Here is a 24,806-nt window from a genome sequence, read left to right as displayed (position 1 = left end):
TGTTTCCCTCACAGGAACCCGACACTGCAGTCCCTTATGCATTAGCATACGTCCAGCGGTGTCGTCGCACCTGGGCGAGAGCCAAAGAGGTTCTGGCCTAAACCTCACAAAGGACCAAGGCAGCGGCCGATCGCCACCGGTCTTCCCCTCCTGTCTATATATGTGGTCAGCGGGTTTGGCTCTCCACCAAGGACCTTCCCCTTCGGGTACCTTCTCGCAAGCTGGCACCCAGGTTCATTGGGCCATTCCGCATCACTAAAATGGTTAATCCAGTGGCCGTCCGGCTCAAGCTTCCCCCTAGTCTTGGTTGAGTTCACCCTGTTTTTCATGTTTCCAGGGTTAAGCCAGCCATTACTTCCGACCTCAACCCGGCCAGCAGTCGCCCTTCCCCCCCCCACGCCTTGTGGATGGTGTTCCTACATACACCGTCAGAAAACTGGTGGATATGCGGCGGCCTGGCCGGGGTTTTCAGTACTTGGTGGACTGGAAAGGTTATGGCACAGAGGAGAGGAGCTGGGTGCCGTCTCGTGACGTTCTGGACAGGTCGCTGATCGTGGAATTCCACCGGAGACGAGGTGAGCCCCCTCCCTAAGCGTCAGGTGACGCTTTTTGGGGGGGTACTGTCGTGACCCCGGAAACGGCATTTCTTTGTCTGACACGGAGGTGTGTTTGTTGTGTGTCGAGCGCATGCGACTGTTTGTTTTGATACCGCTCGGTGTCTACGTCATAACCCGCCCTTGTGTTTCCCCATCAGGCTTTCCCCTCACCGGTTTCTCATCACACTTTCCACCTGTAGATCATCACCGGCGATTAGGTTAATGGCTTTCCCCAGTTGCCTCATTTGCTTCCCATTAGGTTTTCCTATTTAATCCCTCTTGTTTCCTCGTCTTGTGTCAGACCATTGCTTAGTTCATAGCCTGCACTGACTGCCACAGACTAGCGCGTCTAGTCTGTTCCTTAGTCCTAGTATTGTTCTAGTATTTGGTTATTGTCATAGCTTTTGGCAATTCTTGCCTTATCTCGTCCACACTCTTCTAGTAGTAGGATTCTTGCTTACCTTGTTCATCAGCGCTCTGTTCCCTGCAGTTCCCGCTGGCGCTACTGACTTCCTCCCTGCACCGAGACTTCACAGCAAAGCCTTCCCCCCCGAGGCTTCTTCCGCACCTACGGATAAGACTGGATTCTTCCGGGTTGAGCATTTCCCCGTGGATTGGACGAGTTCAACGTATCCCTGAACTCTTGTGATTATTTACCCATTGTTTAGTCTCAATAAATACATATTCTAAACCCCTGCTATTGAGTCTCCTTAGTCGTGTGTCAGTTTTTACTTTAAAATACTGTCCCGGATCATCAAGAAACTCTTAGTAGTTTGGTGGGTACAGGGTCTAATAAACATAGTGTAATTAGTTAAGTTAAATCTCCCTGTCCTATGGGTGAAAAACGTTGAAGATTTTCTTGATAGTTGATGCTATTTCATAGGACAGGCTTGGAGGTTGGACTTCTACTATTTTTCTGTCTTATTTTTTTTATTTTCTCTGTAAAGAATTTCAAGAATTCGTTGCCACCAAGGTTTGGTGGAGTATCCAGATATCTGATTATATGGTAATTTGGCCACTCTTCTAAATAAAAACCTTGAATTGTATTTGTTAGTTTCTATGAGATTCCGGAGGTGCTTAACCTTTTACAGTTTTAAATGCCTTTTTATAATGGTTTGCATTCCTATTTCCACGCAATTCCGAAGACCTCTAATTGAGTTAGTTTCCATTTATGCTCAAGTTTATGTGTTTCTCTTTTTAGGGCATGAGTGGTGGTAATCTACCATGGTGCTATGCTTTTCTCTTCAACCTCTTTTGACCTTATATTTGCGATGGTTTCTAATGTGTTAGAGAACATCATGCACATGTCGCTTGTCATATCATCGAGCGATTTCGTATTTATTAGTAAGGTTAGCAAGTGGTTAAATTCTGGCAAGATATGTGCAGATCTCTCTTTAGTAGTTCAGGTAATTGTTGTACCCTATCGATGGCGAGTTATACGGTTGACTTCCGCACTGCATAGTGTACAAGTTATAAGATGGTGAATGGTGACATCGTCACATTGAGATATAACATCTATATTGGTTAGACTGACTCCTTGAATTGTGAATATGTGAATTCTCACAGCCGTTGTTGATGTTCAACTCATCAAAACAGACAGACACCTACCCCTGTCTGTCACTTTCATCAGCGATCGGCTCGATTAATGTCCTTCCTGTGCACTGTGCACCTTACTGCTGATTGGCTACAAGGTTGTTTGGGTACTTGGGCCGACTTTGTCTAAACAAGTGTAATTCGGAAGTCGGAAGCCCTGCCTTTCAGTATAATGTTTGATTAAAACAATAAGTGTTTTACGCTTCGCAGCCGTATCTGCCTCTCTAGTAGATCCTGGATCAGCTTCTCCACGGCCTCCAGTTCGGACTGCACCGACTTAAGCTCGAACGTGTCCTCATCTGCACTTAGAGGTACACACGTCTGAAACATAAGCCATTAGTTATGTAAAAGTTGAGAACAGTAGGCTGTAAGAAAGGCAGTATTCAATAAGTAAAGGCTAGTAATGCTTACAACCTGAGGGTTAATAGCGAATGAGCTGATAAAAATGATTGTGTTTTTTTTTAAGACGATTTTGATAAGGGACACACTTTAAGGATAAGAATAATCCTCTGTAAAATAACAATTGGGAGTAGGGCAAAGGGATGCTCACTTCCATTTGGAAATGCCCTGTGTGCTTTCAGGAGAGGGTTCGGGGCATAGCTCTGGAGACGGCTCGGAAAAAACTCAAATAAAGACTTGCAGTCTGTGACAAGCTCTGCATAATACAGGGGGTCAAACTCCCTGAGTAACTGATCCACCAAGGGGAGCTCAGGAGCGGGAAGGCCATGCAGCTTATTGGCGAAGAGGCAGAGTAGCTTGTCGGCGAGGAGGCAGAGGAGCCAGTGGGACCATGAGTGGAGATGCTGTGGGACATGAGAGAGGAGAGGCCGTGGTGTTCATCAGCAGAGATTCTGGGGCGCCAGTTTGGAGCTCTACGGCAGGGATGCAGGTTGCGAATGCAGCGATGAGCAGATTTGGGGGCGCCGCGACGTGAAAGATGAGAAAACTTTGCAGCGTGTTGGCTTGGGGGAGCTGCTGCATGCAGGATTGGGAAAGCTGCGACGTACCGGCTCAGTAAAAAGCTTGAGGGCAGACTTAGGAAAGCGGCAGTTTGCAGGCATGGTCGAGCGGCGTAACGCTGGCTCGTGAGAGTGCCGGCGTGCAGCCTAGGGAGAGGTGCTGAGAGCAGGCTCAGGAGAGCACCAGCATTCAGGCTCATAAAGGAGTGGTGTGCAGGCTCGGGAGAGCGACGGCATGGAGGCTCGGGGAGTTGATGAGATCAGGTAAGATGGAACAGCCTGCCATTACCGACTGGAGCTGGACGATTAATATGCCCATTCCCATCATCCCCCCGACGCTGGATTAACGCCCCACAGCCTGAAGTACCCGGTTAAGAAAATCCTTTACTTTTACTCACTTTAATGGTGAGAACACAGGGAACAGGCAACAAACAACTGGTGAGTAATCCACATGGTAAACAGGTGAGTAATCAGCAGGTAAACAGGTGAGTAATCAGCAGGTAAACAGGCAAATAATCATCAGGTAAACAGGCAAATAATCCACAGGTAAACTGGACGATACATCCACAGGTAAATGGGTAAATAAGCAAGTAGATCCACAGGTAAACAAGATAATAAAAAAGCACACCCACGGATAAACAAGTAAATAAGCAAGCGCATTAGCAAGATAAACTGGCAATGAACGTGTCTGAACGAGTGACGAGGAAACGACAATTTGACCTCACAATGGGACAAGGACAGAGGTGTGTTTATATAGAGTCCGGATAATGACTGGATGAGAAACATGTGCCAGATTAACACAAAATGGCTGACTGGTACAATGCCTGATGGGTTATGTAGTCCTGTGGTGAAAACTGGCCAAAGACAACATAGGGAGGCAGACGGGACTGTAACAGATTAAAAATCATTTACTCACAAGCAGGTTGTTTCAAACCTATATACCTTTTTTGTTCCAATGAAAGATATTTTGAAGAATGTTAGCAGTTTTCATTTCAGGGACATCATCCACTACCATAATAGGAAAAAAATATTGTATATCTGTTCCGTTGAACACATAAAGATGTTGAAGAATTTAGGAAAACAAATAGTTTGCGGGCACCTTTGACTACCATTTAATTCTTCCTACTATGATGGTCTAACATTTACAACTACTAACATTCTTCAAAATATATTTCTTTTTGTTTATAGGAACAAAGTAATATTTACAGGTATGAAATTACATGAGCGTGAGTTAAAGATGTCAGAATTTAAATTTTTGGAGGAATTATCCCTTTAAGTTACCAAATATATATATTTTTGCCTGTTAAAGGGTTTTAATGATGGACAGGTTAAATTGTACTCAGTGTGTGTGCGCGCGTTATTACTTTAAATTAAGTTCGATTTTGTGTTTTTGAAAAAATAAATGTTTTGGTTGTTTTGGTCATTGACGTCGTTCTGCATGACGTCTGAAGCATTCATTTGAGAGATCAGCGCAGGACATGTATTAGACTGAGCGCGAGTCCACCATACACGGCATGCGTAATGACGTCGGTGTTATTTCTGGAAACTAACAAATTGACATTCATAGCGCCTGTTTTAATCGTTTTAAATGTCTGAGACGCTGCTTTGAGTTTATAAGTAGATTGCCAATCAGCTTTGTTTTGTAATTTTTGAAACTTTATAATTATGCCTAATTATTTTCATCAGATACATGTTTTATCATCGCAGTAACACAGTCCATATATTTATAGTCAACATAGTTATTTTTGTGGTCGAGAAATGTAAAGAAATCATACAGATTCAGTAACGAGTGAGCAAAGGATTAGCTTTCGGGTTTCATTGCAGACGTGGGCAGAAGTGAGAGAGGGTTGACTGATGTTTGGGTTTGCGTCTGTACATCACAAGAATAGGAGAGGGATGAGTCACTAACTGGCTGATATAAAATTCAGTGCGACCACGTCACTGTAGCTCTCTCCATCTCTGTCTCTCTCTCTTTCTATGTCTCTCTCTCTATCTCCCTCTCTATATCTCTCTCTCACTCTCTCTTCGCATTATTTGCCTTTAAATGTATAGACGACCCCCCCCCAAACACAAGCACATAACCAAAGATATATAAGACGTAATTACCTATACTTTTTGCACTGTATATGATACTGTGATTAATGATATTTAAACACTTTTAACCGTTTCAATGATCTGATGAAACTCCTTAGTACTTGCCTCTAAGACATGCTGCCAAATAAAATTCACATACGTGTGCGCGCACTTGACACCTGTTTAGTCTTACTCTTTGGTCTTTAAATGTGCCATTTGTACTGCTGTTCGCTACTCGGTGTCTCGGACTACCTTAAAACTCTGACGCCAGGTCGCCATGGAAACTGTTTTACGCGCTTGGCTCAGAGAGAGGACAACGTGCTATATTTAAGAGTTTTTGAACCAAACCATCAGCTGGAATAGCGATCACGCTCCCGTACCATTCATCCGCTGATGAAGCCTACAAGAAAGAGAGAGAGTCATTGACATCATCTGTGTCGCATTAATATCTGGACATCAGCATTGACATCATCGCTCATCGCTGTTTGTGGTGAGTTAAAGAAATATTCCAACGTAAACTACTTGACATAATTGTTATTTTTTAACAGAATTGCTGTGTTTATGGAATTGCAATGCGTCTGGTTACGTGATGACTTCATTAATGTAATAGAGATAGAAGTCAGTTTTTCAAGTTCGCAAACCGTAAAAAAAGCTAGAAACGCAGCTCTAGGATGTATGAAATACTTTTAAGAGTCCTATTTTTGATGACATAATGACACAAAGACATAACCATTGAATGACCCTTTCTTGGGGAAAACTGGAACCTGTCTCAAAATTTCTAAAAGTTTTACTGGTTTTGCATTGTTTAAATTGAATTGTATTAGTTTTAATGGAAACTATAGCTAATGGTGTCCTGTTCTCATGCAGTAGGCTATTGTTGTGTTGTCTTATGGTGGCATATACATAAGGTGGATATGAACCATTTTAACATAATTTGGCAAGTTATATCACATCTTGAAAGCATTCACTCCTCGCGGAAAAAAATGGTCCTAAGCGAATAATAAGAAAACATCATTTTGTAAACAAACAGAAACAATCACACATTGAAAGACGGATTTCCGTGGTCCTCAATTTCTTTATGGGTTTAGTAAATCGTACTGGTTTGTCATGCACTCATTGTATGGGTTATATATGTTACGGAGATTATACTAAATGATTCTGTACATTGTGGATAAAAAGAAATTATTTATTCAAATTCAAGTTTGCTTATCCAAAACAAAATAAATATGTTTCGTCATTTTATAATTTAAACGAACTGATTTTCCGTCAGTCAGAAGCTGTTTTTTTCTGGTATGGCGCCTGTATCTGTGAATGGAGGACGAGCAAAAGCCCCTCTATGACTCACAGCGGCTTCTTACGGTAGCGCGCGCGCACTCGAAAAGGGCTAGGTAGGAAATGATCATCTGCTGCGTCACAGGTCTGTTTAGTGACGACGTCATAGCCAGCCTTCGTCTCGATCTGATCTAAGTCGTTGTAATACTGTGAACAATACACAAAATTTCTGAGAAATTCACAAAAAAGGGCAAGTTTAACCGCAGCTTTCATCCAAGATATATCAATAATAAAATATATAAAAAGTGTTTGATTTGTAGAAATAGTTATCTGGTAAGCAAAGGCAGTGGCAATAACACATTCCTTATCTTAATCCGTTGTATTTTTCTTCCTTTTGTGCGATTACAGATCACACCGACTAAATTATTTATTTACAGATTAGTGTCAATATTGATGCAGAGACAATTAGCTAAATGCCTCAATTAATCATGGCACCTGTACAAAGATGTCAATAAGGAATTATGACCATTTACCAACATTTTAATTATATCTGTGTTTTACTAAAACAGTGATAGATTCTTTCCACTTTTGATGAACTCCCATATTAGGCTGTAAGAATTTATTACACAATAAACAGCGTAGTTCTTTGCCTTGAAAAATAATTATACAACGACACTCCCCGATGCTACATTTCTTAAATAAAAGAAAAAAAAGATGCTTCTCGATTTTCTCATAATTTACAGATTGACAATTCATCTAAACTTAATTTTGTAGTTTAGAAGCGTCAGCGTTAATTTTGGTTAATATTAAAGAGTATGTAGCATATGGTTTTTAAGGTCCTACTTTGGTTTATGGAGTGTCATACAACAACTTTATGTACATACAATGTGTAAAAACACTATAATGTCGTAATAATAGAAATTATTCGTACCTTACTTCTTGATTGACTCTCAAATGATTCGTTCCGCGATTCATCCGTCTAGGCCCCCTCCCACATGCTAACCTTGTGTCATGTGATTGGTCAGATGGTATAGTCTGTTGTGATTGGTCAACCATTTGTCGCAAATGGATCGCCTACCATACCATCATTACAGTATAACGGTTTACATGTGGTTGGATGTCATTTATATTATATGTGTAGCTAGAGATGGCGGCGATTTACCGTACCAGTTTGAGCCCGAGTCTAACGAGCGAGCATCAGAAGACGCTAATCCACAACAAACTCCACCACGACTGGAGCAGGATGTTTGTCAGTGCCAAGTGACAACTCTTGTCATAACAACTCCCAGTGTGACAACATGCATGTTGTGCTTCTGCTCATCAGTGAAATAAAAGAATATTTTTTCTTAAAATACTGATAAAACGTTAGTAATACTATTATTTTGTCTTAACTGTGTGTTGTCATAGTACATAGAGCTTTTCAGAAAGTCTACGTTATGAAAAGTGATTGTAGTTTACCCAAAAATATCTATATACAGTAGGGGCACATGCGGCAAATGTGTCAAAAAGCAAAGTTAATAGCAAGATAAACAAACTGTAACACACCAGAAATAACGGTACATGCTAATGTTAGCGTTATATGCAATAGCTAAACACAGACATAATTACGAAAAAAATTCTTAAAGTCGAGACAAAAGACACACTTACAGGTTGTGATTCGGTGGAGCTAACAGGTCCAGATAGAGTTGGTATTGCCCCCTCTTTCAAGGATAGTCGTTTCACATACCCTGCAGTGAACGTGCCAAGATTATTAAAGCAATGTTCGGAGAAATGACACGCGCGCAGTACAACCTTGGCGTTATACTCCTTTGGTATCGTTTGAAAAATGAATTGTAACCATTTTTCCCTCAGAGTTCTTCCTTTGGTAGTTGAAATAAGACCGACTTGGTGTCACACCGTAGAACACAGGCTCTAGACATGATACTAATGGATCATGAACGATCGACAGTGTGTGGGGGAGGAGAAATAAGTTTTCCCGGCAGTCTCAGCAAAACGTAGGGGGGACTATGTCTAGTAACGTAGATACGCGGGTGATCTATTCCACTTCTCGTTTGTGTGATTCAGTGTCGACTCCCATTTTTAAAAGTAAATAACTTTGTTATTTATTCACCTTCGGACTTACAACTTGGCAGACAGCTTGCAAACACGGCAACATAACAGACTGGATGAAATGTCATTTTCATGATCTCATTCTAGGTACTCTTTAAGTCAACACTGGAAACCTTCTTGAGGCATGTTTAGTAAGTAAGTAGAAAATAACTGTAATCAGGTATGTAGGTATATGGAAGAAAGGAGGCGGTGTCAGCGTGGACTGGGAGACAAGAATCACTTTATTTCGATTCTTTCCGTGACACATGGCGCCAATGCGCTCTGGTCTACAAATCATACATAGAAACTTCTTCTCCTCGACTTTTTCGGATCCCGGTCCGTAAGATTCCACTCTGGATAGCAGGATACGATCCACTGCTGCTTGTAACTGCTGCTTGTAACGTCTCCCAATCCGCCTCTCTCCACTCTCCTCCGATTCTGCAAGCCTTTAAGCTGTCTCCTCACCAATCACTGTAATGAGACAACCTACTTGCTTACCGTTTTTCCCATGTCTCTCCCCCCTGGCACAGACGTCACTAAACCCCGCCCCCCTTGCCACAATAACAAAGAAGGTAAATTTATTTGGGGTGAGAATCTCACTGCTCTCACGATTCAATTCAGTTACGATTATCATTATTGTGTAGTATTTAAGTTGGCTTGAGAAAGCCAACATATTGTTGTTTGACTTATTAGTGGTGCATGTGAAGCAAAGTATCACTATTGTTATGTCACCACACTTGGCAGAGGAATGATGCCACACGGGAACTGAAGTGAACTGAATAATTTAATGGGGTTAACAGGTGCACAATCCACAGGAAACATCCAAAAATAAACTTCCACAGGTATCCAAGGGTCGCTACTAGAAACGGGAGCAAAGTATAACAGAACACTAGACAACTAGACCTGACAACAAGTGAGAACAAACACAGAGTATATACAGCGACACTGCTGCGGCAGTGCTGAATAAAGAATGGGGCTCCTGAGGAAGCGAAGGTAAGGGGAGCTGCAGCGGCCTCGGAGAAGAGCACTGGACTCAACAGGAGCAAGCACTGCTGCGGCAGTAATGAAGGAAGTTAGAAGGCTCGCCCTGGGAGTGGCAGTGCAGAGTAAAGAAAAAGCTCTTGCAGGAGCGACAATGGTGGGGCAGTGCTGAGTAAAGAAGGAGGCTCTTGAGGGAGTGAAGGGAGGGGCTGAAGCAGTGAGAGATCGAAGCGTAGGCCCCTGAGGGAAGTCACTGCAGCGATGCTGGCTTCGAAAGTATTGTCTGCTGCAGAAGAGAGCGAGAAAGAAGCACTGGCCCCTGGGGGGCGGTCGCTGCAGCGATACAGGCTTCTGGAGTGGTGGTGTCTGCTGTGGCAGGGAGTAGAGGTGTCTTGTGGCGATGGAGGGAGATGGAAGCATGGGCCCCTGGGGGGCTCGCATTTGGAGCAGTGTGGGTTGTCGATGAGGGTTGGGCGACCAAAATGCCTGGAATTCGATGGATGTGCTTGGGCCCATGGTTTTCTTCTTGGGCGAGGGGATCCCGAGCTTGATTAAAACTTTTGGACTGTTGCGAGATGCACGGCTGGGAAGGCAGCAGGGGGTGAAATGATTAGGAACTCGTCTAAAAGGTGAATGAGATAGGGGATTGGGTAAATGTTGGAGAGGATCAAACAGACTGAAATTTTGGGCTGGTTCTGCTTCAGCTGAATGTCAGGCGGACGGAAAAAATAGAATTGGTTGCGCAGCCCAGAATGATGCAGTTGTGGAGGTCTGTGTCTAGGGTTCCCCAGTATGGGCACTGGTTCCTTTGGGTGATGTAGATAGCGGATTTGGCAGAAAATACTTTATAGTAGGTGTATAAATGTGAGCCTCCAAAGGATAACGAGAGCTCGGTGACTAGCGAAAGGTAGTCGCTTAGTTTGCGTTTTCTGTGAGGGAAAACGATGCAGATGATTTCGGAGTAACCGGTAAATGGAATGGTGAATTGGGCAAATGAAAGAAAGCTTAATGGATTGTGAGCTGAGTTTTTTAGCGTGACTGAGAGTGGTGACAGGAGTGTGAAGAGAACTATGTACGCACCTGCTAGAATCTGTGTCTGGATGTGGTTAATGATGGGAGGGGGATCCAGAGCCAGGGCATTTGGTGGGATGGGCATCGTTATGGCAATTACAATGAGAATTCATCACAATCGACTAAATGCTGGATTCTTAGAAGTGTGCAAGGTTCACAACATAAATTCATAATGGTTTAAACTTTTGAAACCTTAGTGAACGCACGACGGTCTGCGATTTGCCATGCGAAACATCAATGAACACCTGTCAGTCATACAGGCTCTCGGCGGTCCCTGGCCAGCGTACAAAGTTTTCAAATCTTCATACGGCCAGAAGGAACCACATTTGATCTCACCCAAGTCCCAATCAAATCCCTGCTGTTGCCCTCATGAGATAGGTCCTCTGGACGCCAGCCTGCAGTAGCAGACCCTCAGCAAGCCCAGGCCCATTTCCTAACTAGAGAAAAGATGTGATTTTATAAGATAGGATAGGAATCCCAAATCAAGTTAAGATTTGCTTCTTTAATTCGAATTTGTGAAAAATCCTGATGTAACGTATCATATATTATGTTAAGACCTAGGATAAGAAACTTTCTGTAATTCGCCCCCTGGGGCATAAGATCCACCCGAAATTCCCCATTATATTTTAGAAGGGAATCCCATAGACTGCCAATAATAAAGGCCAGTTGGGGAATCTTTGCATCACAGTATCACAGAAAGAAGTGGGTGGGCTCATTTTACTCAGGCAATCAATCAGTCTCTTAGGATCATCATTAAGCTGTGAAGCCACGCCCATAGCAACCATTTACAGCAACCTAGCAATCGATTAGTTTAACTTGTGGCTCGAAGGATCATCCAATGGCACATGCCAAGTCATGCCCATAGTAACCAACAGATTAGTTTAGCATACGTTTAGCCAGGCCTATATCTCTGTATCTCTCAGGACATTTTACAGACATTGGGGTTGGTTAGATTCATTCGGGGCTTAAAGTGTCAATACCCTGGTGACTCCCAAGTGCCATGTTTTGCAACGGCAATGAAACTAAATGAGACTAAGTCTGTTAACTCTAACTGTGTGAGGTGTGCTATATCTTTTTTAAATGATCAGATTTGGGGTTTTCTAATAGATGGGTTTTAAGCCCCCCATCGACTTTCAAGGGCACAAATATGCAGTCCACTAGATGGCACCACTTGTCAAGTTTTAACATCCCCTGGATTACTTTACAAGAGTGTGGAATGATTGGATGATGCTTGTTCTTGCTCCTTCCCTTTGTAGCGGTTTTAGCTGTGTGTTAAAATAATAATGAGCTTAGATCTGGTGGAGAATCATATTTGGTGAGCTTTCAAGATCACATCCATGAAATGAGTTGTAAAATATCAATGTCAGTCAGGGAATTTGTTTAACTCAAAGGAAAATACGTACAATAATTGTCATTAAGTATACATATTTTATTGTTTCTGATTAGCAGTATAGTGATTAACATTCTTGTATGTATTTGTCCAGCAAATACATCAATGATATTATACACTTCAACGTTATCTCATGGCCATAAGTAACGCAACTTTACCAAACAGGATTTAGAGCTGTAGCATAGATTGAATCACAGTTTAAGTGACTAAGTATATGTGAGCGTTGAGCACAGAAAACCCATCACAAGTGAATATATGGTTGTATATTAAAACTACTCTACATGGTAAACATAATGACGATTGCATAAACAAAAAATACATGAAACGTGAAACACAAATGTGCTTGGGAGTGCGTAGTGCGGAGAGAGAGAGCATGGCAGTGAAGCAGGTAAAACACTTCTGAACTCCAATAAAACCATTTTTAACAAACTTTACAAAGCTATTCTATAAATAGAAACAGATAATTGCGAGCTATGTGTGGAAATATTCAAATGTTTTCAGAATGCAGTCCTGATGAAGCGCTGAGTTTACAGTTCAGCCCCAGTGTACGAAGTTTGCACAGCCTACACAGCCTTCCCACAGGGAGCCGCAAGCTACCGGTCTCTGTTGGATTCTCTTCTGCCTAGTTTGTATAGGTGAAGGATGTTTTTATATACATACCTGTCCTGCCCCCAGGTGGCCTGCGGGCCAATATCATGAAAGCGATAAGTGGGCCAGAGAAAATTTATTCTGATTCTCATGGCACCTTATTTGCATATCTCTGACAGTATGGTTAAATTGCACCAAGTAACTATATTTAATTATGGAAATTGTATGATGCATGGTATAGTATTATAAAATAGCTCAACGGACAGGAAAATAAAATAGGAGAAGTTGCTCTTACGGTCCTGTCTGCCCTTTTGTGTTCCCCTGCCAGCTTTCCCTGTATTTTCACTCCATGGACTCTTATTCCCCGCACTTTAACAGTCCCGGATTGCACTTACCTTAATCCTTTGCACCAGTTTGTCACTATCTTTGATTAAACCCGCATCTGAGACTCATGATTGCACCCACACCTGATCTGCATTCCCTGGACCCTTTATATTCCTTGTTTTGTTCTGTTCATTGTCAGGTCTAATTGTCAAGTTGTTACATGTTCTGTGTTACCATTATCTCTGACTACAGGCATGGATGTCATCATTGTTATTAGTTTACATGGATGTTTCCCTGTTCTGTTCCATTGGATGGTCATTGTTTGCACCACTGGATAGCCTACTATAAATTGGATTATAACTACTTGAGGTTGTCATCGTGTCTGTCTTCAGTGTGTGCAATTAAAGTTACATAGTAAACATACTATGCCTTGAATAATGTTAAGCTGTGCATCATTACCAGTTACAGGTAACTTGATTGCAAGAGTGGCAAAACACAACAAGGATAATTACATATATTTATAGAAAAGGAACGTTTAGTGTAGTTTTGTCAGAGAAGTTTCTCTCGATAAACTACAGATCTTAAGTTTCAGGTGAGACAAAACAGAGAGACTTCTCACTCCTTTGCTAGCTTTGAAGCTTAGGAGTTGTAAATATCCCATGGAGAAACAAAAGGTTGTCAACACTTTTGGAGGGGGAGCAGAATCAATCTTAATCCAGCCCAACTTTCTTTTGATGATGGTATCAAGAAACCAGGACAGTGGTTGGGTTTATGGCCCTTCTTTTAATGATCCTGAAAAAAGATCAAACCCTCTGCAAAACCTCTTACCGGAGTTTTGATCAACCATACATGCACCTCGTCCTCGCTGCAATCAAGCTATTTATAAAAGTGCACACCTCACGTATACAGTACTCTGTCTGGTCTCATTCATGAAACAAATTCAAACGCATTGTGTGCCTACGTGTTTGGATTCCTACTGTGTAAAGTACTTGTTCGCTGTTTGATCTGATCTCCAGTCCAACATTTTCTAATCGTCTGCTCCATCGTCTTATCTTCCCAATCGCCATCCTGCCTCATCTCATGCACAAGGGGTTGCATAAACTAACAAACTAGTCGACTAGTATACATTAATGCTCCGATGTGACAATTCAAGCTTGATGTCGACTAGTCGCTTATCATGTGATTTTGACACTATGCCATTAAGAAGATAGCTGACGGTTTCAACTAGAGACCGGTGCGAGACTGATAGCATTCCCTCCCACTTCCCCTGGATTTCGGTCCCACTCGGAGCAATAATATATGTTATCTTGTCCTGCTCCCAACCGCATCATTCACAATTTGTCCGGTTTTAGTCTGCATCATTTAGGATTTGTTCTGCTCGAGCTGCAATTGCCCGCAGGTAAAGGTGTAGTCCACATAGGTTCTAGTACGCTCTGCTTCTGCACGTTCATCTTCTAATATATAAAATCGTCTTGGTTATGTATCTAACCTCAGTTCCCTGATGGAGGGAACGAGACGTTGTGTCGAGAACGACAGATGGGGTTCGCCCTTGAGAATCAATCAACTCTGACTACTATAGAAAAGGCCAAAGAAATTTGGCGAATGAAATTTGCATGCCGGTCTCCGCCCCTGGATGTCCGGTATAAAAGGAAGCCGGCGTGCAGCATTCATTTACCTCTTGTTCTGAAGAGCCTGAGAGCCTCTCACGACTGCGGCAGAATACGATATGTGTTTGTGGCATAAGGGACACAACGTCTCGTTCCCTCCATCAGGGAACTGAGGTTACATACGAAACCAAGACGTTCCCTTTCTGTCGGTCTCTCGACGTTGTGTCGAGAAGAACAGATGGGGTTACCTATGGAAAATGCCACAACGCTGTATCGTGTCACAATCTCTAGCGAAACAACGGTAACAGGCCTGGGCGTGTCAGCTCGAAGCTTTCGCAAATCTGTAACCTTCCAGTGTGGTGGTCTGGGGGTTCCAGAGCTTTCTAGGAGAAAGATAGGTACAGCCCTGACCGGTAACCTTTCACGGACGGGGCCTTAGCTCTCTACTGGCAAGAGGCCATCCGGCTCAGGTTTACACCGGGTAAACGCAGCTCTTAATCAGGGATGCGCTGCAGAGGCCACCTACCCGCGGGGAGGAATATGGTGGATACAGGTATGGTCTCGTCCTTGGAGGAGAACGCATGGAACGTGCGGACTGAGTAGTTAACAGCGAGGTGGAGGTCCACCTGGGGAAGCTCAAGGATTACCAAGAGTGGGAACCATTGTCATGAGGATATATCAGATGGAACAGCCCACGGGGGGATGTTACAGCGTCCGGTAGCTCTAGGTCCGGTTAGAGCTATTTGTGATAGTTCGTATGGTGTTCCGGCCCAAGGAGGAAGGCTGCTCTGCCCAGCCAACCCCCAGGAGGTGCTTGCTTAGTGATGGTTGGAATGCCTGTTCTTAACCAGTGTCTGGGTAAGAAGGAAGGTTGGTGAGGTACCAGTTTCTTAGCCATGTGTTTGGGTAAGAAAAAAGGTAGATACCACGCTGACCCAACCTCTTGGAGGGTGGGAAGGTGCTTTCGCAGGCATACGCCCCCCCCGGATGCCAGTCCTACATGTCGCCATGCAGGACGTGGGCTGACACCGGGTTTACGGAAAGGTTGTTCACCCTTGCCAAGGTGTTTGGGCGTAGCCCAACCCGTAGCTCTGCAGATGTCTGCTGGAGAGGCGCTTCTGGCCAGTGCCCAGGAGGTGGCTATACCCCGTGTGGAGTAAGCCCTCACTGCCAGTGGGCATGGGAGATTCTGAGATGGGTATGCCATCGTAACGGCATCCACGACCCAGTGCGCCAGCCTCTGCTTGGAGACAGCCTTCCCCATTCTGCTGTCCTCCAACACAGACAAGGAGCTGGTCAGAGCTACTGAGGCTCTGCGTGCGGCCCAGGACACAAAACGGATGGGGTTGGGTTTTCCTCCCCGATGGGGAGCGCCTGCAAGTCCACTACTTGGTCCCGGAAGGGAGAAGTGGGAACTTTGTGCATGTATCCGGGCCTGGGTCTCAAGATAACATGAGAGTTTCCAGGGCCGAATTTAAGGCAATCCGGGGACACAGAGAATGGTCGGAGGTCCCCTACCCTCTTGAAGGAAGCGAGCGCCAACAGGAGGGCCGTCTTACTCGTCAGGTGAGGAAGATCGGATCCTCCGAGGGGCTCTTGGACCCACGTTAGGGTACCAAGAGGGTATGGAGCGGAGATGAGGCGGATTCCGCCCTCTCGCGCCCCTTAGGAACTTGGTGACCAGGTTGTCCTGCCCTAGAAGCTTTCCATCAACTGAGCCGTGATGAGTGGTGACTACATACACATTCAGTGTTGAGGGGAGATGTTAGTCTCTAGTCTCTTAGGAAGGACAACCCGACCCTGATCGAGAAGACCGATAGGAACACTTTGGCTTTTCGACCCATTGGTTCCACCTTGGAAGGACGAGCCTATCCAGGAGATGGCGAACTGTCATAAGTCTATTTGGTTCTCTTGTGGTTTTGTCTTCTGTGTTTACATTTACCTGAGATCCTTATTAGTAAATTAGATCCTACCTGTTTCTGTTTCCCTTGATTACGTTTCCCTTGTTATTTAAGCCCTCTATTTTACCCCATTTCTTGGTCAAGTATTGTTTATGGTTGATTTAAGTTGATTTTTGGATATCTTGTATGTGGGTAGTTTTACATTCATATGTACATTTAAGATGCAAAAAAGTGCCTAAACGTGTTTTTGTTCTCATTGTTATTTTGACTATATACAATGTGTTGTGAAATAAATTACCATGGAACATTAAATTGAGCTGAACTTGTTTTGTTAGCTTATTAGTTTACTTCTAGAGAAAACTGTAATACATAACAGTGAAAAATGACTGAAAATTAATCATGACACACGTTAGTGTACCCCCTAAAAGCATAAGTGGCCCCTGCCTGGCCCCCCAGTTACAGTAGTCTAGAACCACCACTGTGCATAAAGCGTGAGAAATGTTTGTCAATTTCAATTTGGCAATTCAACTGTGCTGAAATAGTGGGATTATAACACATAGTCCTATTAAGCAAATCTGTCATCAAAAAATATGGTTTGAGCTGGTGCAGGGTGTTGGTAAATCTGACCCTTGATGTACTTTATTAGTTTCATGATAAATACAGAGGTTTAATACAATCCTATAAACCAGTATTTTTCAATTTCAGTCTGTCCTTGTAAAACATCTCAGCTCATCAGCCTCCTCCCAAAATAGTCTTGTTTGGCTGTGGTGACACGCTAATCGATCAGCAAGTGACATCACAGTTCTATGAGAGAGATTTTAAAGTCAACCTATAGAGTCATCTACTCTCAAATCCCTCTGACGTTACTGTGATGTCACTCACCGAAAGGTCTGTGCGCCACCACATGAACTAAAACAAGTCTAATGTTTGATATGTCTAATAATAAACACACTAACAAGAAGGTGAGTTGAATACTGTGTTATCTGGGTAGAAATCTAAAACATTCTGGGACAGGGGCACACATTTTTTATTTTATCATTGCCTTGTTTTCCTATTATTTTCTTTTTTCTTCATTTGTCTTGTTTTTTTCGGCAAAGCTGCTTGCAACTACACGTTACACATTAGGGAAAACGATAAGATTAAATCTGATCTATCTATTGTCTATACCAGGGGTTCCTAAATTGGGGTACGCATACCCCCAGGGGTACTGCAAGGGTACTGCCGGGGGTATGTGAGAGAAACTGAAATTTAGGAATAAAGTCAATAAATTATGATAACAGTATTGTCATATGAAATGAGGACTACACAAATATGCATAAATTAATTCATACATTTAAAACGCAATTCAATTTATAAGAGTTATTTTTTGAGACCCAGACCCGCAATCAGGAGCAGGAGTGTGCGAAATAATGCAAGTTAGGAGAGGTCGCGGTTGAATATTAAAGAAATGTTGATTTTTCTGAATTGAAAGACACTGATTTACCTTTAACTGTTATGCCTTATACTTAAGAGATTTACATAGTTGCGTAAAGCTACATACAGAAATGTTCATAAGCAATAAACCTGCTTGGGGGCATCAGATATAATAACTGTCTGACTCTCATTTCACTGTATTTTAATGCAAAATGTTGCGGTCTGGTCAAGGGGTACTTGGCTTGAAAAAATCATAAAAAAGTACTTTAGCAAAAAAAGTTTGAGAACCACTGGTCTATACAATAGTATTCATTTATTTCAGGAAAATCCAGGAAATTGAAAACCATCGTCAACATCATCTTAAGAAATCAAAACGCAATCAACAAATAATTCTCAGATAAAGGTGCATGGCATACTATGGACAGTAGAGAATTTAAAATCCAAACTAAGAATTAAAAAAGTTTTAAATAACTTTGTTTAAAATAGCTTGAATAATATTTATATTAATAATTTTCTCTGTGTATGCATTAGGATATTTGTATTAACTTTAACTCTTGTTTGTATTTTTCCCACATCTAGTGAACATGGAGATGAAAGATGAAAGACGATTTCACAAACTGACACAAGAGCAAGTGAAGAATTTGGACCAAGTTCTCACAGAAGTCATTCCCATTCATGGCAGGGGCAATTTTCCAACATTGGAAATCAAACCCAAGGACATCATCCATGTGGTCAGGGACAGACTAATATTGAAGAATATCAAGGTGAAAGATGTCCGTCTTAATGGTTCTACAGCCAGTCATGTGCTGGTCAAAGAGAATGGCACTAGCTATAAAGATTTAGATATCATCTTTGGAGTGGAACTTCCCAAACAGGAGGACTTCCAGATCATTAAGGAAGTGGTTCTGGGCTGTTTGCTGGACTTCCTACCTAAAGGAGTCAACAAAGATAAAATCACAGCCCTAACTATGAAAGAGGCATACGTACAAAAAATGGTTAAGGTGTTTAATGAGCATGACCGATGGAGCCTTATCTCTCTTTCAAACAACAGGGGGAAAAATGTAGAGCTCAAGTTTGTCAACTCTCTACGACGACAGTTTGAATTCAGTGTGGACTCTTTTCAGATCATCCTTGACACCATGCTGCAGTCCTATTTGGAGGCAGAGAAGAGGCTTGTCAAGCACAGGGAGGTGGAGCAGGATTCTTCCTCTGTTCATACAGGTAGAATTCAGTCAATACCAACAAATGACCAATCCCTTAACTCTGGTGAAATGGGACATAGCAAGGAATGTGATGTTGACATGTCTTGTGAAACCAATGACATACACAGTTCTAATGACTGTAACAGATGCAGAAATATTAATGGAAGTCAGATAGAACAGTCTACATTTTCAGAAGAAACAACTATTAAAACAGTTGAAAAGGTTGTGCAAACAGATATGACTGAAACTACTGTGCCTGAGTCTATGGAGCAAGAATCAGAACTCTCTTTTGTGGTGCATGTGAAGGACAAAAATGAACTTGAAAATCTGTCTCTTCTGACAGACAAACCAGTCGAGGCAAATACAAATGTAACAGTTGGTGACTCAGCAACTAAAAAAGAACTGATTGTGCTGAAGAGTGAAGGAATTAGTGGTAAAGAAATTACATTCCCAACTGAAACTCACTTTAGTACAACAGATACTAACAAAGCAGAATACATGTTAGACATGGGGTCAGTCAATACCCAACAATGGTTAGAATTAGTACATACAAACTTTTCCTGCCTTTCGACAAAGGGGACCATTGGTGACGGGTGCTCATTCCAACCTGCTCCAATTACAGTTCTTACACAAACAGCATTGGAGTCCTGTGCTGAATATCCTCTAGCACCCCCTGCTAAGAAAAACAGTGGAAGCTGGCAAATGGTTGTTCTCAAGCATTCCTCGCCAAAGCCTCCTCGGAAAATGTCTAAAAAGGCACCTGTATTGTGTTCACCTGAAAAATCCCCATCAGATAATTCAAATGTTAATACATGTGATGATTTGCATCCACCTAATGCATACCCAACAAAGTCATTACCTATGCATGTGAAATTGCCAGGTCTCACCACAAAAACCTTTGAATTATCCAGTGCCTCAGAAAAAGACCCAGAGTCTAAACAATTAGTATTTTCCACGGGACCTCTTCCAAATGCTACTTCAGATAACTTTGTGCATTCAAAAGAGACATTACCCATTAGAATATCACCAGAGATAAACCTTCAATCTCGAGTGCAGAACTCAGAGCCAGAGACTGGGGAAGCTACCCATGTCTCTGTTCTTACTCCTTTGTATGATCCAAATAACCCTTCAAAAGATCAAAACAGGATGAAACAGCCTAACACTGAAAGGGTAGATGCAGCACATTGTGAGGCAATGGCACCTCTCATTCATGTGAACTCTCAGCTATTACTTCAGGCTGATGAAAGTTATCATATCAACTCAACCAGAAAAGAAAATCCTGAATTGTATGCCCAAGGTGATGACTCCATATCACCAAATTATTCAACTAAGCCCTCAGAACCTGTCCCTAGAGCAACAAATTGTCTCTTCAAATTGAGGAATCCACTGTCTACAAAAGGTTCTATTAATTCAAAAATGGTGGGAACCACGTCCTTGTGTTCCGAACATGTGCCATCACCCCAAATCCATGTATACACTGTATCCTCCTTACACAATCAGGAACCTTTTGTACCATGTCCACAGACTAAAGAACCTTCAGAATTAATAGCACATGTGTTGGAACCACATAACCCATCATCAAAGGTTCAAAGCATCTCAGTATCATCACCACATTTTACAAAACCTTTAGAAGCTTCCATATCCTCAACAGCAAGTCAAGAATCTTCTAAAATCTCAGAACCAGTTTTAGAACCAGCTATATGTCTAGATGTCATAGACCTCTCTAAGGTACCCCTTGAAGTAAACATGTTAAAGACTTCAGATGGCCAGGCAGATCTTTCATCTTTAGACACTGAAGAACCTCTTCTTTCTTCTAAAGCTCTACCTTGCATCACAGTGATGGCTGAGAGCATGTATGGTGACTTTGAGCAGGCCATGGACCACCTGCGGTACAGGTTAATAGCAACACGCAATCCTGAAGAGATCAGGGGTGGAGGCTTGCTTAAGTACAGCAATCTGCTTGTCCGGGACTTCAAACCTGCCAGTGAGACTGAAATTAAAACACTTGAGCGCTACATGTGTTCACGATTTTTCATCGACTTTCCGGATGTTAATGAGCAGCAGCGCAAGATTGAATCATATTTGCGCAACCATTTTATCGGTGAGGAGAAGAGCAAATATGATTACTTGATGACACTTCGGAGAGTGGTCAACGAGAGCACTGTTTGTCTGATGGGCCATGAACGCCGTCAGACTCTCAATATGATTACAATTCTAGCACTCAAAGTCCTGGGTGAGCAAAATATTATCCCCAATGCCAATAATGTAACTTGCTACTACCAGCCTGCACCATACATGGCTGACCACAACTTTAGCAACTATTACATTGCAAATGGCCAGTCCCAACTTTTGTTTCACCCTTACCCACTACACATACACATGCAAACTGGCTTAGTTTAGTTCTAGGTATGTATTTATATATTGAAAGTCACCACAGGACACATTTTGGAATCTTGTAACTTAAAATGTCCTCCCCATGAATTACACATTGACACTGAGAGCCTCATCCAACACTCATCTGAGAAAATTTCAGTGTATAACAATTATGGAATTAAATGTTGAACAGTACTAGTATTAAATACAACTACAGTGAACGACATCTGTTGATTCTTGATCTGTTGATGGACTCATCATATTTAATAGTATTAGTACTGTTGAATTATAATAAGAACCACATGTACATGTAAACACACTGGTGCTGTTGTACCAAAGGGTAATATTACACACGTGTCAGATGCTTCAATAGAACATTAGAAAAATGAGGGTGGATGTTTGATAGATGAATGGTTAAAAATCTGAGACAGAGATAGAAAGATAATGAAAGAAAGAATATTCAAAAGAAATATGGCAGGGCCTCTTATTAGTGGGTGCATGCAGAATAGGCCTGTGTTAAAAAGAATTTTAATCGGTTCGATAAAGGATGTGACTATTTTCAGTGACTTCATGCTCTTCTAATGTAACAAAAACGTCTGAGAGAAATTATCAACCCATGCAATCAGCACGCTTTATGTCACAGCAAGGACCTTTTGTTGCCTCAATTGATTAAACTAGCTTCCGTGTTACATGTGATCAGCTGAGATCCATTCATTGTGTTTATTTTACCGGTTGTGGTATCTCGTTGTACATCTAACTGTCTCTGTATTTTTATGTAACTATATATGCTTATTAATGGATTTGAAGTGGTGTAATGAATATTTTACCATCATCATCCTAAACAAAATCCCAAGCCCAATGTCTATATTTTGGTAATTTGAGCAAAAAGTGAAATATGCTGTGAAATGGTATAAATTGTTTAAAATGAAAAAAAACATGCACATTGACAAAGTGATTCAGAAATGTTACTGCCAAACCTTACTTTTAAAGTACGTATAATGGGGTTAACAAACAGTAATACTGACTTTTTATTGATGTATATTTACCTTAAAAAAGATCAAAAGAAATGTAAGGAAATTGCTTAATGCTTAATTTATTAGAACTATTAGTGGGGCTGAAGACTTGAAAAATGATTTCCACTGTTCTTTTACATACATACATATATTTTTCATGAACTTTATGAGAAGAACTTTGGTAAAGCATGTTAAATATTGTCACCAAACAAACATACAAATACAAAAACACAAATGTAAAATAAAAAGTCAGTACCAAAAGTTAAAATATGTAATTTATTACAATGTTTTACAATTACTTCTAATAATATGAGGATGTTCTGTAACATAATACAACTGTGGTGAAAAGTGTAAAGAATGGGCTAGTTTCACAAGATGGCACTGGTAAACTTTGGGGACACCAGTGTGGGCAGGTTCTTTTCCAGTCATATAACACTGTATTGGAAAAGGTAGACTCAAGACATGATGTCCACGGACAGTTTGCTGAACGTCTGATGCATAAGGCACACTTTTTGGAAACACTTCAGCAACTCAAAGTTGACATATGATTGGTTTAATTTTACAGGATTTCCAGGAGACATGAATGTCAAATTCTTTAACGGCCCACCGTAAACAACACGAAGCTGTCTCATCGAAGTAAGATGTTGTGTTTCAGTTGCAAAAAAATAATAACTGTTGCTTTTAACTTTTGACACATTCGTAAATGTCTGGTCCTGTGGGGACGTTCCAGTTTTTGACAGTTTTGGGGACTAAGAAAAACATTGAAAGCATTGATTTCCTTTTTTTATTTTTGATGCTGATTTAAAATAAATAAATACAATTTTCTATTAGCAATATAAGCAGTGAATACAAGTATAGTGTTCGTGTTCTATTTAATTGCGTTATTTTAACATGGTGCGCAGCAATGTAAAGGGGAATTAAAGGGGATCATAATGCTGATATAACATTTTATTATTTTTATTTAAAAATGGCAATGTATACTATCCATAAATCCCATGCAGTGATAAACGACCCAAATTCTGCCAAAGTGGAGTCCCAAAAGTTCAGCACCACCATTTTGTGCAACTATAGCCCATTTTGTTATTCGGAACAAATGTGTTAGCAAACATTTGCCATTGATTTAATATAAAATAAAATGCAAAAGCTCAGCAGATCTTGTATATAAATAATGGTACAACTAATTGTTAGTTATTATGCACTTGCAGACCAATAGTTTTGTAAAGTATTTGTGTCAGTGTAGGATGATTTCTAGTCCCTCTTTCACATGGGAACAACTCACAGAAACATGTCCTCTATGTACAAATATATACATTTAAAGCAATATTGAAGAGAATATCTCTTAAGCGTATTCAAAACATCGCACAAATCATTGCGAGAATTAAATTAAAACACTATTGTCAAATATCGCTACGAAGGAGAACCCAATAAGCAGGCAGCAGATACAAAACACAAAACATTAATTGACTAAATAAAGACCCTCCATAGGGGGAAACGATAACAGAACAACGACTTTCCACAAGGGGGATAGAAACAAGAGAAACATGATAACAAAACTCAACACCTTAAAGGAACTTGACAAGACTAGGTATGCTAGTGATGTTACGTACTGTGGCGAGGCTTCGGAGCGTGTGTCGAGATATCCTGGAAGATTCCGAGGCTTGTATCACTTTAGACCACTGACGTCAAGCCTTGCTTCCAGATAAGCCCTTCTAGCCTTGATCGATTAGCACGCGCCTCCCGCCTTTCACCCACGTTCGTCATAAGTACCACAGGAAGTAACAACTCTGCATCAAGGTATAAATTATCTCTCACGATTTATCAAGTGCCAGTATTTAATAAAGAAAACTATAAAATATCCATACAGCTCTCTCTTACGCGTTTTTTGTGAGGTAACTTGCCATTGCTCAATATTGGTGATGACTTCCCTTCCCATGCATGAACGAATAGTTCTTGTGAGTCGTTTCAATAAGCCGTTTGAATTGGTTCACAAACTAGCTTTCAGTTTATTTATTCGACAAGGACCTCATTGATCAATTCGGACTAGGAACCGTATGCATGTACCTTTTTATGTGATCTGGACCGGGCGTGAATGGCGTATCTAAAAAACTGGATGAGTAACAATTTCTTATTACTGAACTCGGACCAAACAGAAGTGTTAATTATTGGACCGAAAACCACTGTACGTAACAACCAAGAATACTGCTTAACTATTGACGGATGCTCCATAAAACCCTCGTCGTCAGCTAAGAATGGCGTTCTGTCCGATAGTAATCTATCATTTGAGAGCCATGTCACTAACACCTGAAATTGCGTTTTTACATTTAAAAAAATTAAACTATGTCATATGCTGTCACCGTCAGAT

The 24,806-nt window shown here is 41.5% G+C and overlaps 1 protein-coding gene across 1 annotated transcript; it reads left to right on the top strand.

The window, feature by feature from the left end:
- Positions 1 to 5,436: 5,436 nt before the first annotated feature.
- LOC130438050 (uncharacterized) lies at positions 5,437 to 22,322 on the top strand. The gene is made up of 2 exons (XM_056769803.1): positions 5,437 to 5,711; positions 18,436 to 22,322. The coding sequence occupies exon 2, from the start codon at positions 18,441 to 18,443 to the stop codon at positions 21,456 to 21,458; it is 3,018 nt and encodes a 1,005-aa protein (XP_056625781.1). The 5' UTR covers positions 5,437 to 5,711; positions 18,436 to 18,440; the 3' UTR covers positions 21,459 to 22,322.
- Positions 22,323 to 24,806: the final 2,484 nt, after the last annotated feature.

This window comes from Triplophysa dalaica, chromosome 16 (assembly GCF_015846415.1).
Source record: "Triplophysa dalaica isolate WHDGS20190420 chromosome 16, ASM1584641v1, whole genome shotgun sequence".
NCBI classification, from domain to species: Eukaryota; Metazoa; Chordata; class Actinopteri; order Cypriniformes; family Nemacheilidae; genus Triplophysa; species Triplophysa dalaica.
This window is presented reverse-complemented; position numbering and strand designations above follow the sequence as displayed.